Raw genomic sequence first — 14,283 nt, forward strand, 5'->3', positions numbered from 1 at the left:
TAGAAGTTAAGTCAACCACTAAGGCATTGTGTCATTTAGGAATAAGGTTTAACTGAAAATCACAATGACCCTTCACTGGTGAGCTATTATCAGAACCTGTCCGCCACGGCTACTCAACTGTTTTTAGGGTCCTACCTGGTGCCCGTGGGGACTATGTTGAAGACACCTGGTCCAATAGTTAGCAATAGCCTCTTCCATATCCATATTTTAAAATGAATTATTTGATTTATTTACGCAAGGCAGCCTGGTGTACTGGTCTCACGCACAACACAGGATTTAAATCATCAGTAAAGTTTACATGTTAGTCCTTTTTAGTGAGTTTTATCCCCAAACCCCTTAACCTTTCTCGTTAGGTTCATTGAAGACACAGAATCCGAGAGTTAAACGGTGTTCTTCATCAATATGCTGCCGGAAATACATGTTCCCCCCTTTTTATGTCGGTAGCCTAGATGGTCGGGCGCCCGCTCTGAGACTGGGAGGTCGCTGGATCAAGCCTTACAACATTGGTACTCATTGCCTCCCTGCTTGGCGTTCAGCATTAGGGGTTGGAATTGGAGGGTTTGGTCACCTAATGACTCCCAACACCTTAGTTGGGTTGAGCGAGGGGGCTGGGAATCCCCTCCTCTGAATCAATCTCCCAAAAAGAGTCAGAAATGACTCTAGCCACCTCCCACTAGGGGGATATTGCTGTGGTATATATATATATATATATATATATATATATATATATATATATATATATATATATATATATATATATATATATGTGTGTGTGTCGTGGAATAATTCAATACAAATAATCACATTGACATTTGGGGGGGGTTAAACATATTTTTTTAAATAACTTCTGTGGTGGTTTTATTTTGAAGGGTCAAACGTATAGCGAGTTAAGAGTTGTTGCGATGGCGTAACGACAGTGCCGTCATTCGCGAAAACGTTAAGGAATTACGTCGCACGGTACGCGATGATGACTGCTTCTCATCTTACGTAATCGATTAAACGTTTCTCCTGTGTTGATGATCTCTGGTGAGCTCAGTCTCAGGTTACGTCACTTTTCTCCACGCAACTAGTGTGTTACGTGAGACGTTTTTGACGTCCTGGTGGCATGAAGGACCTCGATTTCTCTCTTACAGAGGAAGTTTGTTCACAAAATCCTTGTTAAAATAGCTCCGGCTAGGTGGTTGTGCACCAAAGAGATGGATACAAACAGCCGCTAAACCCCGAACAAGAAGACTCTCCAAGATTACTTCTGACAAGACTTTCAACTCGCCTGCGTAAAAACTTGAGTAAGTATGTTTTTTAACGGCACTTTAATAACTAGTTTGGAATAAAGATCAAATGGAAATATGTTTATTATTTTGTTTAACTTCATTTTTTTTATCAAGAACCACATAAATTAAATAAGGGATGAATGATTTCAGATTTCCAACCCCGTGTACGGTCTTTTAACGTCACTTATTTTAAAGCAAAACTCTAATTATTATGAAAAATGAAACATTTAATTATTTTACTGCAAAACGGCATCTACTTAAGTGCGCAAAAATAAAAGTAAATGCATTTTAAAGACAAGTGTGTATTATTTTGCACCTCCCAGTGGTAAAACATTTCATTCATTAAAAAAATATTGATTTGAAAAATAAGCAAAAAAAAATGAGTTATCTTATCTTAACTAATAATTCAAGAAATTTGCGTTTATTTTGTACAACATGAGCGCCTTCTACAAGGAGCTAACGCAATTGTACGCCACTACGTGTAACCCTCCAAAACACAAAACCTTGTGAAGGTCTCAGCTAAAGAGAACTTGTGCAGTTGGGTCTCCTTCCTAGTGATTGTTCTAGCACCAATTTTCGTTAGCACTAAACAAACATCTAGTTGTTGAATAATGCACACTATCCCTTTAAGTTTGAAAATATATTTTTCGATATTTTGCACTACAGCTGTTCTGAACCCAACCCACCCAATGTAAAAGTATAATGATTATACACACACATGTATATGAATTATATAATGGTAAAAAATTACTATTAAGAAAATGTGTTGCTTTTGTGCCACCTATATTTTGAGTTTTTCAATGCAAATCATCAAATTTAGCGCTTAAAAATGATGCATTAAATGACTTTGAATTATTTCAGTGTCTAAAAATGTGTTGGTCTATTTATAGACGAAACATTTTATATTAAATGTAATATATATATATATATATATATATATATATATATATATACACATGTCTACATGTTTATTTATGAAAGCATTATGCTGCTGCTATTAAAAAAATGGTCTCAATTTTTTTGCATGATGGAATGTGAAAAAATGAGATTTTTTAGGCCTCCATGTCTCCATGTCTTTAACAATTCAGGGTACAACAACGTGACTGAGCAAGATCACTATTATTACCATTTCCTTTTTTTGCACTATGATGTCTATGCTTGCACCAATGTATATGCGGACTATTTTTGCACCATGATGACTTTGCACCAAATGCAATATTGCACAACCGTTACGATACAACGTTATCACGACAACCCTGTATGTAACATCCCACATGCTGACATTGTTGTGTAAATACCATGTAAATTATAACTATAGCCTTATTCCCCTTGTTTTATAACATTATCTTCTCTGTTCCTTTATCTTCTTGCTCATACCCTCACTATGTGTAAAACTGGAGTGTCATGCCCAATTTCGTTGTCACAATATGTTAGCCCATTTGTAACAATGACAATAAAGGTATATTCTATTCTATTCTATTATATGTTAAAAATTGTGAATTCTTAGACTTTCTGTCTACCATCATTCTGGAGGTAATGTTTCTTACTAAGATCACTAATATAAGATAAAAACCTTCACAATTTGTTTACCATTATTTTGGGAAATCTCACTGAATAAATGAGATTTCTCTTTTTAAGCCCACTTACCTTTCTCATCACTTAATCATAAAGTATACTTTTACTAGTTCTATCAACTTATCAAATCAAGGCTACTTTTTATAAGGAAACAGATTTAGTATTATGCAGAATGGAGTTCATTGTTTTGGTATGGCCCTCTGCAATATTTTCCGTTTCTTATACGGCCCCTTTGGATAAAATAATTGCACACCACTGCATTACAAGGGGAATTTTACCCCATTTGTATCTTTTACATAAAACTGCATGTTCAGTTCACCACCAGTCTTAATTTGATATTCTGAAGAACACTGAGGAATATGATTTGAGCACCACACCACCTTTTTTTCTTCTCAGGCGGACAGCTATTTTGCCATTTCACTTCACATCACAGCTGCAAAGAATTTATTCAGGTAATAACCAATCAGGGCTTTCCTGGCATCTGAAGCTAAGCCATGATTAGTTTGTTGTATTCTGCAAGAATTTGCTGGAATTTTCAGACAGGGGATTGTAGCAAACGGCATGTTTATTTGTTTTTAGCTCGGAATCAATCATTTAGATGGGCAAAAAACTCGATGTCTCTTTTAAAAATGTAAAGAAATGACATCTGGTATTTTTGCACTTCAATTATCAGACACTTTCTTCATTTTATATAAGGAAGGTGTGACTTGCAACCTGTTACGTAAACTTTTGACACCTCTTTCCCTTATGGAAAATTCATCCAACAAAGTGTGAAGGATCAAAAATAACTTTGAATTTTAATTGGTCCAAAACCATTCCTGGGGCTTGTATAGATGATCCAAAGTTCTTCTGAGTATCGAGAGAAATCAGACACAATTGTTAATGTTTATCTTGGATATCAGCGATAAAACTTGCAAACACTCTGCTTTCAAGTAACAATGTTCTCATTTTAATAATTTGAAAGAAGTTTTGCTCGTTATTTGCTATGCGCCCAGCGTGTAGAGAGTCACAGGGTTTTGGCGGCTCTTTGAATAGTTTTAAAAGGCATTGAATTCTTTATTGTGAAATAAGGCCTTAATCGGCATTAAAAATCCAAATTCTGAACATCTTAAAAATGTGAACACGATGATAAGATTTTTATTCGTTTGAACTAAAAAGATTTAGTAACGTTTATGTCTTTTTTAAGTTGACTGGTTTACTCTGGTGGCAACATGGCATCAACACAATAACCAAACTATCAAAGTGGTGATGTGCTTTCAGTCAGACCCATATTTCACGTCTACCCCCAGTGCATATATAGCAACTTCGGAATTAAGATTTTTTTTAGACCAATATTGGAAATTTGATGTGGTTTCGATTTTAAAATAAAAGTGAATTTTCTGTGCTAGCTTTGTTTGTGAGTAGGTCAAAATGACTAAAAACAGCAAAATCCTCTTGAATGATTTATTTAACTATTATGAATTTTCGCAGATTGGTCCAAATAGTAGAAAAATCGATTTGGTCTTAAATTTCATTTTGAAAGGCACTGAAAAGTCTTAAAAAGTCTTATTTTCAAGCTTGCCTTAAGCTAGAAAATTAGATGTTATAAATTGCTAATAGATACTTTTGCATGGATTTTAAAACGACGGGCAAACGTTTTTACCTATTTTCCCCGGGTCAAAAAATGAGTATTGGTGAACTTTTCTGGGATTTGGGTAATTTTTTGTATTTTGCAATAGCAGAACTTAAAAAGATCAATCTTTTTCTCCAGTGAGGGTTGCAATGAGGCCTTTTCCCAGTCAACTGTAGGTGCATCCGTGATTTGCATTCCAACCAGGGATGGGAGAACTTGTTTAAAAAAAAAAGCTGCATCATTTTGTAGGCAGCCGTGCATGTGACAGGGGAATTGCTGCTCATGTATTGTGTGTGTTCGTGGACCCCGTTACTACCGGCAACAACTGTGACACACGATACAGGTGTATGATCAGAGCTCTACAAATATTTTGAATGATACAAATCGATTCAATTATTTAATTCGTTCAAGTGCAAATGCTTTAGGTGTGAAATAAAAATAATGTTCAATGATCCTGCTACCATTTAGATCTGCGGAGTCTGAGAAGGTGTATGTACATTTTTCGGATGAGCTGGATGTTTTAGCATTTAACCCAAATGAGAGCATGGCAAAGCACTTAGACATGCTAAATTAGAATACTAAGTACAAAAATTACCTTTATACACCAACTGAGCCCTAATTTTTACTTCTCTAGGCTGTGACAGTACTTTCTGCTGTTTGCTACTTCATAGATTTAACTTCATATCTTTTAGACCTCTCAAACCTAAGGAATCATGGTGAGTGTAGCAATATGAACAAAACCATAGCCTGACCACTTCTGCTAACATATATCCCTGTGTTTTGTCTATTTCTAAACTCACACAGCGTGAGTGTATCTCTGTGCACATTGGTCAAGCTGGAGTGCAGATTGGCAACGCCTGCTGGGAGCTTTATTGCCTGGAACATGGAATCCAACCTGACGGCCAGATGCCAAGTGACAAGACAATTGGTGGTGGGGATGACTCTTTCAACACCTTCTTTAGTGAGACGGGAGCAGGAAAACATGTGCCCAGAGCTGTGTTTGTTGACTTGGAGCCCACAGTCATAGGTAAACATCAATTCTTTGTTGTTACTCTTTTTGGTTAATGCTGGCAAATTTTCTTTCATAGATGAGGTGCGCACTGGCACATATCGCCAGTTGTTCCACCCAGAGCAGCTCCTCTTTTTGGTTAATGCTGGAAATTTTTCTTTCATAGATGAGGTGCGCACTGGCACATATCGCCAGTTGTTCCACCCAGAGCAGCTAATCACAGGCAAGGAAGACGCCGCCAATAACTACGCCAGAGGACATTACACCATTGGCAAAGAGATCATTGACCTGGTGTTGGACAGGATCCGCAAGTTGGTAAGAAATCTCACATTGAGTGGCACATCTGGGTGGCTCCGGTTTAAATGTGCTCCCTTTCTTTCACCAGGCGGATCAGTGCACCGGCCTTCAGGGGTTCCTGGTGTTCCACAGTTTTGGCGGAGGCACAGGCTCTGGATTTACTTCACTTCTAATGGAGCGTCTGTCTGTAGACTATGGAAAAAAGTCCAAGCTAGAGTTTTCTGTCTACCCAGCTCCCCAAATATCTACTGCTGTCGTTGAGCCCTACAACTCAATCCTGACCACACATACCACCCTGGAGCACTCTGACTGTGCTTTCATGGTAGATAATGAAGCTAGCTATGATATCTGCCGCAGGAACCTTGACATTGAGCGCCCAACTTACACTAACCTAAACAGGCTTATCGGTCAAATTGTCTCCTCCATTACAGCTTCCCTACGTTTTGACGGTGCCCTCAATGTTGATTTGTCTGAGTTCCAGACTAATTTGGTGCCATACCCCCGCATCCACTTCCCTCTGGCCACGTACGCCCCTATCATCTCTGCTGAAAAGGCCTACCATGAGCAACTCACCGTAGCTGAAATCACCAATGCCTGTTTTGAGCCCGCCAATCAGATGGTGAAATGTGACCCCCGTCACGGAAAGTACATGGCCTGCTGTCTTTTATACCGTGGTGATGTGGTTCCCAAAGACGTGAATGCGGCTATTGGCACCATCAAAAGCAAGCGCACCATTCAGTTTGTGGATTGGTGCCCCACTGGTTTCAAGGTGGGCATCAACTACCAGCCTCCTACTGTAGTTCCCGGTGGAGACTTGGCTAAAGTCCAGAGGGCTGTGTGCATGCTGAGCAACACCACTGCGGTCGCAGAGGCCTGGGCTCGGCTCGATCATAAGTTTGACCTGATGTATGCCAAGCGAGCCTTTGTCCACTGGTATGTGGGGGAGGGGATGGAGGAGGGAGAGTTTTCCGAAGCTAGGGAGGACATGGCGGCCATGGAGAAAGATTATGAGGAGGTTGGTGCTGACTCCATTGATGACCAAGGAGAGGAAGGGGAAGAATACTAGAGGAAGCACACACATTTGTTGCTTATTTCGTTAGAGTTCATATATTATGGACGAGATTATTGTTCTGTTTATTTACAAACAATGTTTTATGCTATTTGTATTTATAGTGTACTGCCAAGTACTACTAGTATGACAAATCTGTAATCCAATAGCATAAAATTCATTAAAGTATATTTAAACATGTTTTGTTTCGATTATTTTTGAATGCTGCATTGGACAATATTATAAAATTCATTCAGATTTTCAAAGCTCATTGAACAATAGTTTTGTCTGGTTTTTACACCAGCACAGAAGTTTTTCAGGAAAAACACAGACATTAAAAATGAAATGCGTGTGGACAGTTTCCTTCGGCTGTTTCTTCATTACAAATTGTGATCAATCTTTTGGGAAATAAAGGACTTTTTCTTTTTATCCGGAGTGTGCGCGCAGTTAAAACACAACGTGGTTTCAGACGAGGGCTCCTGAACTAATTAATATGCGCTCTTAGAAAATTCAGTGTTGATGATTTACTGAGATCAATTTCAGCAATCCTTTAACCACATGGATCTTTGTGGCCTCCCTGGACGTTTTTCGGTAGGGGCGCCATGCCAGGATGAAACATTGTACTGGTTTCTATGATTAGTAGTAGCAGGTGAGGCCTCCAGATCGCCACCTACGTCTAGTCCCTATTACTGACATCAAATCAATTTGAAGTATATATGTACTCAAAAAATTGCAGTTTGCACTTAAGACACTTGCCCACAAAATGTTCGTACAAGCCACTGAATGTCTAATGTAGTGAAAACCTTACTTGATTGATCAGTTTCACTATACCTATTAACCAGCTCGGTTGGGCCAAAACAAGTGACAATATTGGGCAACGACAACACGACTTGGATTGAAATCAGACTTTTGCGGGGTTGTAAAGCCATGTAAAATAAACAGTGTATCTTAGTTCGATTGTGAGTAGTCAGATTGAAATGGTTCGGTCAGTCATATATATTTCTGATTACACTCGTACATGCCTATCAAAATAATCGTTTTACTTGTGTGCATTAATACATGCACAATTTTCTTCATACGGTATATTTTGGTTCCACAATGAACTGTGGAGTTGAAGTATATGGATGACTGATAGTCATCCCCTGTTTCCTTGGGTTTGTGTTCTAAAAAGGTGCAAAACTATAGAAATCCTTATTAAATGCTTTATTATACATTGAAAAGAGAAGAAACCCTATGTAGTGGCTAAGCATTTGCTTAAAAAACAAATCTTTGTACTTTAAGTGTTTATTTTCACAAACCACACTTTGACTCGGAACCCCGATGTAATTATAGGCCATTGTAAAATTTACCATTTTTTGCAAAATTACTTGAAAAGGTTGTTGCACTGAAGCCAAATGACTTTGTGTCTTAAAATAATCTCTTTGAATCTGATCAATCAGCAGAGTATATCATTCTACTGAGACAGCCTTGGCTATCGTATCCATGATCTCTTAGCAATTGATTCCCGGCGCCTTGTTAATGCGACTGGATCTCTGCTACTTTTGATACTCTAGATCCCAATATATTGATTGTTGGTCTAGAAAAATTGATTGGTATCTCAGGAACCGTACTCTCGTGGTTTAGGTCCTATCTGTCAGACAGGACGCAATGTGTTAACTACGGCAATCTGACTTCTAAACATTTTGATGTCCCCTGTGGCCTTTCACAGGGCTCTGTACTTGGTCCCCTTTTTAGTATGTATATGCTTCCGCTTGGTGATATTATCCACAAGTATAATATTAAGTTTCCATTGCTAAGCAGATGACACTCAACTGCAACAACCGCTCTGTTAAGTTGTGGAAATTTGGAGGCCTGTCCTACTGAGATACAAAAGATTTGTATTTGTAATCGTTTGCTCTTTTAGCCAGTTAAAAACAATATGTTGATAGTTGGTCCAGCTTATAGTCGTAATTTGTTCTCAAACAGTGCCCTGAACCTCGACAATGGTAATGTCACTCAAAGGGACTCAGTCAAAAATCTATGTGTTGTATTTGATCCTAATCTGTCATTTGAGTTACACGTGAAAAATATTGCTAGAATAGCTTTCTTCCACCTCCGTAATATTGCGAAGATTTGCCCGATGTTGTTTCAATCAAATGCTGAGATTATAATTCATGCGTTATTACTTTTTGGCTTGATGACTGTAATGTATTGCTTTCTGGTCTCCCGATGTCTAGCATCAAAAGTTTGACCGTATCACACCTTTATACGCTAGCTTGCAATGGGTCCCAGTCCTCTTAAGATGTGACTTTACGGTTTTCTTACTAACATATAAATGTTTGCACGGACTTGCCCCCTCTCATCTCTATGACTTGATTTCTCCTTATATTCCTACACGGAGACAGCTCGGAAAATGCTGCTCTACTTGTGACTCAAAGAGCCAAGAAGAAGTTTGCACAAGTTTGCTCAAGAGCGTTCTTCATCCCCCAGTGCTGTGGAATGCTCTGCCTCCGGAGATAAATTTTGCAACCTGAGGGGACCTTTTTAAATCTAGACTTAAGACCCACTTCTATTCAACAGCCTATGATTGATGCCCACCTCATACTTTTATTTTCCTGTTCTTTCCGGCAGCCTGGCTGGTGGTGATACTAGAATAATGACAAATCGAGATAAGTCAGGTTTGGACCTGAAGCATGTCAACATCTGCATCGACCAGCCGGCAGAGATTGGAAGCTGCGTCGTTGCTTTTATGAACTTTTTAAACACATTTTTACATATTACCTATTATTTTTTTCTCAAGTCAATGTTCGCTATGTTTTGCACATTGTTACCCAATCCTAAATCTATTGACCCTGGTCATGCTGGATGGGTGATTACCACTTGTGAGGCCCCTTCTCAAGGTTTCTTATTTTCCTCATGCTGAGCTTGAGTTTTTCCTTGCCTGCATGTTGGTTTAAGATCTGGGGATGGGGTAATTGCTGCATATGAAGTCCTTTGAGACATTTTGTGCTTAAGGGCTTGACCAATAAATGTGACTTGACTTGCTACTATATTTCTGTTTTGATTCAGGGCATAATCCACTTTACTTTAGAACACATTTTGTCACCATCATATGGGCGTTATTGGAAAAGAAAAATGTGGCTTGAAAAGAATAGTCCATACAAAAAATAAAAGTACCATACAAAAGTAAACAGCAATAGAGATTACACGCTTCCATTTCACTGACCTAACAAGCTTGATGTGTTTTGGTTGACAAAGAAATGCTACAGTTGTATCTATCTACATATTGCGTAAATCCATGTTTCTGGCAAGCCAGGTACAAGCACAACTTTTAAATAGATGGGTAGTTTATTTTCGTGAGTGATATGAATGGAATCATCCTTCATTAAGTATCAAAAGTTAAATGTAAAAACTATACCTGTTTGCATACTTATGTTGCTAATACCTCCCCTCTACGCCTGATCGGATTGCCTGTGAACGACATGTTGACGGGGTATTAGTCAACGATAAATGTTACAATGTTAATCATTCGTTCTGATTGGTCTTGTTGAAGGACAGTAGTTTTCCTCTTTTGTCCTCCACATGTTTGTTGAATTACGGGTATTCAGAATGTCGGTAGAACGCTGGACATGAACTACTTCTTGAGAAGTTTTTTTCAATGGCGGAATATTCTGGACAACATTGTGATATAGACAAAGTAGGCATTCTTGCAATAGTGTGCAAGTGTCGTTTGCTTTAGTTGTCCATGCAACTCTGTGCAGAGCTGGGCCAAAACTCTGAATTGGGCCGTTGTTTTCTCTCCTCTGCAAGACAGCTGTTTGTTTACCGCTTGAGTATTACTTGAGAAGAATCCGCTTCTTTGGGTGTCTCACAATATCAGGCCCATTTTTCATACCAAAGTAGCAAGGCAGATATTGTATCTATACATAATATGAGCCACATTTTCTGTAAGGTTGATTCTGATAAGAGGATATTACAGTCAACATGAGGGTGTCTGGTCGACAAACGCTGCCTTGATGCAGACAAGGCCACATAGGATGACAAGGATGAATAATTGAATTGGGTCACCTGTGTTGGAAAATCCTATAGAATAACAACATATGCATATATATACAGTATATCACAAACTCATGTCATCAGTTCGGCGATACAAAAATGTATTTTTGTACTGCATTTGTTCGATAAGGGTCCCAAGTCGGCAGGGCCGTGGATGAGTGTTTAGTACGTCGGCCCAATAGCTCTGAGATCCTGGGTTCAAATACAGCTACTGGGCTTCCTGTGCAGAGTTTGCATGTTCTCCCTGAGTTTGCGACCCTACTTGCATACAAATGATGGATGGTTCCCAAGCCTTGCAATGATGCTGAAGGAGGTGGGCAAAGGCACGGTACGCATGGAAATGAAGATTGCCATTATGAAGAAATAAAAAAAGCACAAGAGTCACCAACAAATGAATGTGATTAAAGCAAGGAAAATTTCTATGGTAATGATAATTCTTGCAAGTGCAAAATTTTCCTTGTGGTTTTTAGCACTTGTTTGGTTGCACTACGCAATACAATGACATCATGTGGTCAAAAATACACACTTTACTCAATTAGCTCTACTTTCAATGACAAAAACGCTTCAATTCAGTAGCGTTTGTCTTTAATATAATCATATCCATACTTTCTAGATTCTCTGTGTCTGGCCATGGTCAGCATGCGTGAAAAAATGGTACCAATCTTTTTCTGTGGTGTGAAATGGAGGGTGTAAACTTCCATTTGCAGGGTATTATTGCCATCTACTGTTAAGGAGTGAAACTTACCCTTGGTTATTTCTTGAGCATTGTTTTGTCAAGCCAAATGCCCGCAACACACTAAAAACGTGTCTGCGACCCACTTTTTAGGTTGTCACCCACCAATTGAGAAACACTGGTATAACTGATGCAGTGTTACAGTTCCTACATTCTATATAATGGTTGTCTCTTGCCTTCATCTAAAACCGGATTACAAATGCCACTGGCCTTGTGACTGGTACACAGTCATCCGTCTCGAGGCATTGGTTCATTTAGGACTTGAGGCATTATGGATATAGTGCACACAAGTTTCTTGTTCATAATGTGTATTCTACTCAAGACTTTTAGGAATCTGCAAATTCACCCACTCTGAAACTCTTTGAAAATATAACCGTCCCTCCCGGTTCCGGGCATTTAAAAATATATAACCTATTTTTCAATCACCTTAAGCCTTCCTGGAGCAATGTGCACTGGGCTGACTTTGTTTTTAACAAGAGTGTAATTTAGCAGAGGGTGTGAAAGAATAGCTGCAGGGTAAACGAGTCTGCGTTTGGAACGCTTCCTTCCTTGTAAGCCGTCCTCTCATTCGATTGTCACGTGCCACTGATAGGCATTCTGTTTAACCATGTCTACTCGGGGTGAGCAATAGATCCAAATATTGATAATGAATATGCAAGTACTTTGATCAGATGGATACTATTGTCCTGGGATCGATACTTCAGTCCGCTACCAATTTTCCCAAAGCGCTGCTTCCCTCTATAGATAGCGCAGCCCTTCTTTTCTCTCCCCCAGCACCCTCAGCCTCTCACATAGAATATGCCTGAAAGGGTGCACCGTTTTAGCATCTCTCCCTACCTGGCCTGGATCAGTATCCTGCCTGCCAGAAAAAGGGGACAAATCTATGCGACCACCTTTACCAGAAGCTAGGTATTAAAGGCGACAAGCGCAGGACTTTTTTTAACTACTGAAAAAGCCAATTCCAAGTGTAATATGTGTGCTAAAGTGGTCTGCTATTGTGGTACGGGGGTCGAATATTTACATGAACACATGAAAATCACTTTACAGAAAGTGACCAACTGCAACAAAAATGCAAGCGTGTTGATGTTCCCGAACAAAAACCTGGATATTAGTTGTCAGTTTGGCAACAGAACCAATGAGAGATAATTGGCAGGGGTGGGGGACTATGCGCTCCAATAACAGCCGCATTATTGACATACACTGCTCACTCGATATAGAGTTTCTAGCAGTATCGTGTCGACCCTTCTACCCACAAGAGAGCTAACTGTGGTCATTGTGGTTGCTGTTTACGTTTCACCAGATGCTAACGTTCCACCGGATGCTATCGTTAGCATAGCGCTAAATCTCCTGCCCGCTGCTATCAATAAACAGCAGCTCGCACACCCCGACGGAGCTTTTATCGTCGCCGGCAACTTTAATCGGGCATGCTTAAGGACTGTACTTCCCAAATTCATTCAATACGTGGACTGAGCAATTAGGAGAAAAAAACACTGGACCATTTGTACAGTAAGATCAAACATCTAGTTGGATCCGGCTATCTCTGTCTGTCCCTCACCCCCTCCTACACCCCCCTCTGGAGGAAAACAAAGCCTATGCAATCAAGGACAGTACAAACATCTTCTTTGTTCCTTTATATCTTTGTTTTCTTTATCCTCACTGTAAAATGTGGTCCTGGAGGGCCACGTCCAATTTCGTTGTCACAATATATTCAACCCATGTTGTAACAATGACAATAAAGGTAGATTCTATTCTATTCTATTCTATTCTATTCTTGACATTCTGACAACATAGATTGTCAGCATAGTCCATTTATACAAAGCCCTTGATGAGTCACAGGTGTGGATAATGGGCAGCAGATGTGATGATTCTCTTGCGACCCCTGATGGGCGATGGCACGCTGGATCACGACAACAATGCTTCTTATTGGCTTGACTCTTTTCTCTGAAACAGTTTAAATAGAAATATTTCAGTTCATTATTTTTACTATTCAAGTTTGCAATGTACTTATCTAATGAAAAAGCGTATTTTTTGGTGTCTAAATCTTTGTGTGAACAGTAACACTATCTCAAGGGGAGTGTTCGGATTAGGTCATGAAATATCAAAGGAAAATGTATCTATTAGTTTAGTATGAAATTATGTTACCATGTATCTTCTTGATCGGATCAATATTAAAATCGTTAGTATCGCCAACCCCTAACATCTACCTACAGACGACACGTGACCCTGCAAACAACCAAATCCCCTCCCCTAACCGTCCCGCAGTGCATCAGATCCCATCGAGCCTTGAGCGATTTTCACGTTTTATTTCAAGATAACGGCGAGTCTTACTAAGAGAGCTTCATCTCGGCAGCCTCAGGCGGGGGTCGACCAGCTACAAATACGGCCAACCAGCCGACAACTCGATTTAACCCTGACACTCAAATTCACTATTGTCTGATCTGTTGAGCCTGTTGGCAACAGGAAGCAGCATGTGGCCAAACAACGGCCTCATTGGTGCGTTGACACCAGTGTTTGGAGTAACGCGTTACAAAGGAACGCATTACTGGAATGCAATTACTTTTCTCGATAATGAGTACTCTAACGCTCTATTATTAAAATTTAGGAACTCAACTATCATTACAACATGGTTACTCTGCTATTTTATACAAGCAGACAATGAATTACAAAATCTTCGCTCAGCAAGTAATACACAATCCTGTGTAC

General features: G+C 39.4%; 1 protein-coding gene across 1 annotated transcript; it reads left to right on the top strand.

Moving 5' to 3' along the window:
- Window positions 1-1,047: 1,047 nt before the first annotated feature.
- On the top strand, window positions 1,048-7,013 carry tuba8l2 (tubulin, alpha 8 like 2). Its single transcript, XM_088331338.1, has 6 exons — window positions 1,048-1,286; window positions 3,243-3,298; window positions 5,093-5,174; window positions 5,263-5,485; window positions 5,634-5,782; window positions 5,853-7,013. The coding sequence occupies exons 3-6, from the start codon at window positions 5,172-5,174 to the stop codon at window positions 6,828-6,830; spliced, it is 1,353 nt and encodes a 450-aa protein (XP_088187464.1). The 5' UTR covers window positions 1,048-1,286; window positions 3,243-3,298; window positions 5,093-5,171; the 3' UTR covers window positions 6,831-7,013.
- Window positions 7,014-14,283: the final 7,270 nt, after the last annotated feature.

The sequence above is a fragment of the Urocampus carinirostris genome, chromosome 3, assembly GCF_059441175.1.
Source record: "Urocampus carinirostris isolate Australia breed hairy pipefish chromosome 3, RoL_Ucar_1.0, whole genome shotgun sequence".
Classification (NCBI taxonomy): domain Eukaryota; kingdom Metazoa; phylum Chordata; class Actinopteri; order Syngnathiformes; family Syngnathidae; genus Urocampus; species Urocampus carinirostris.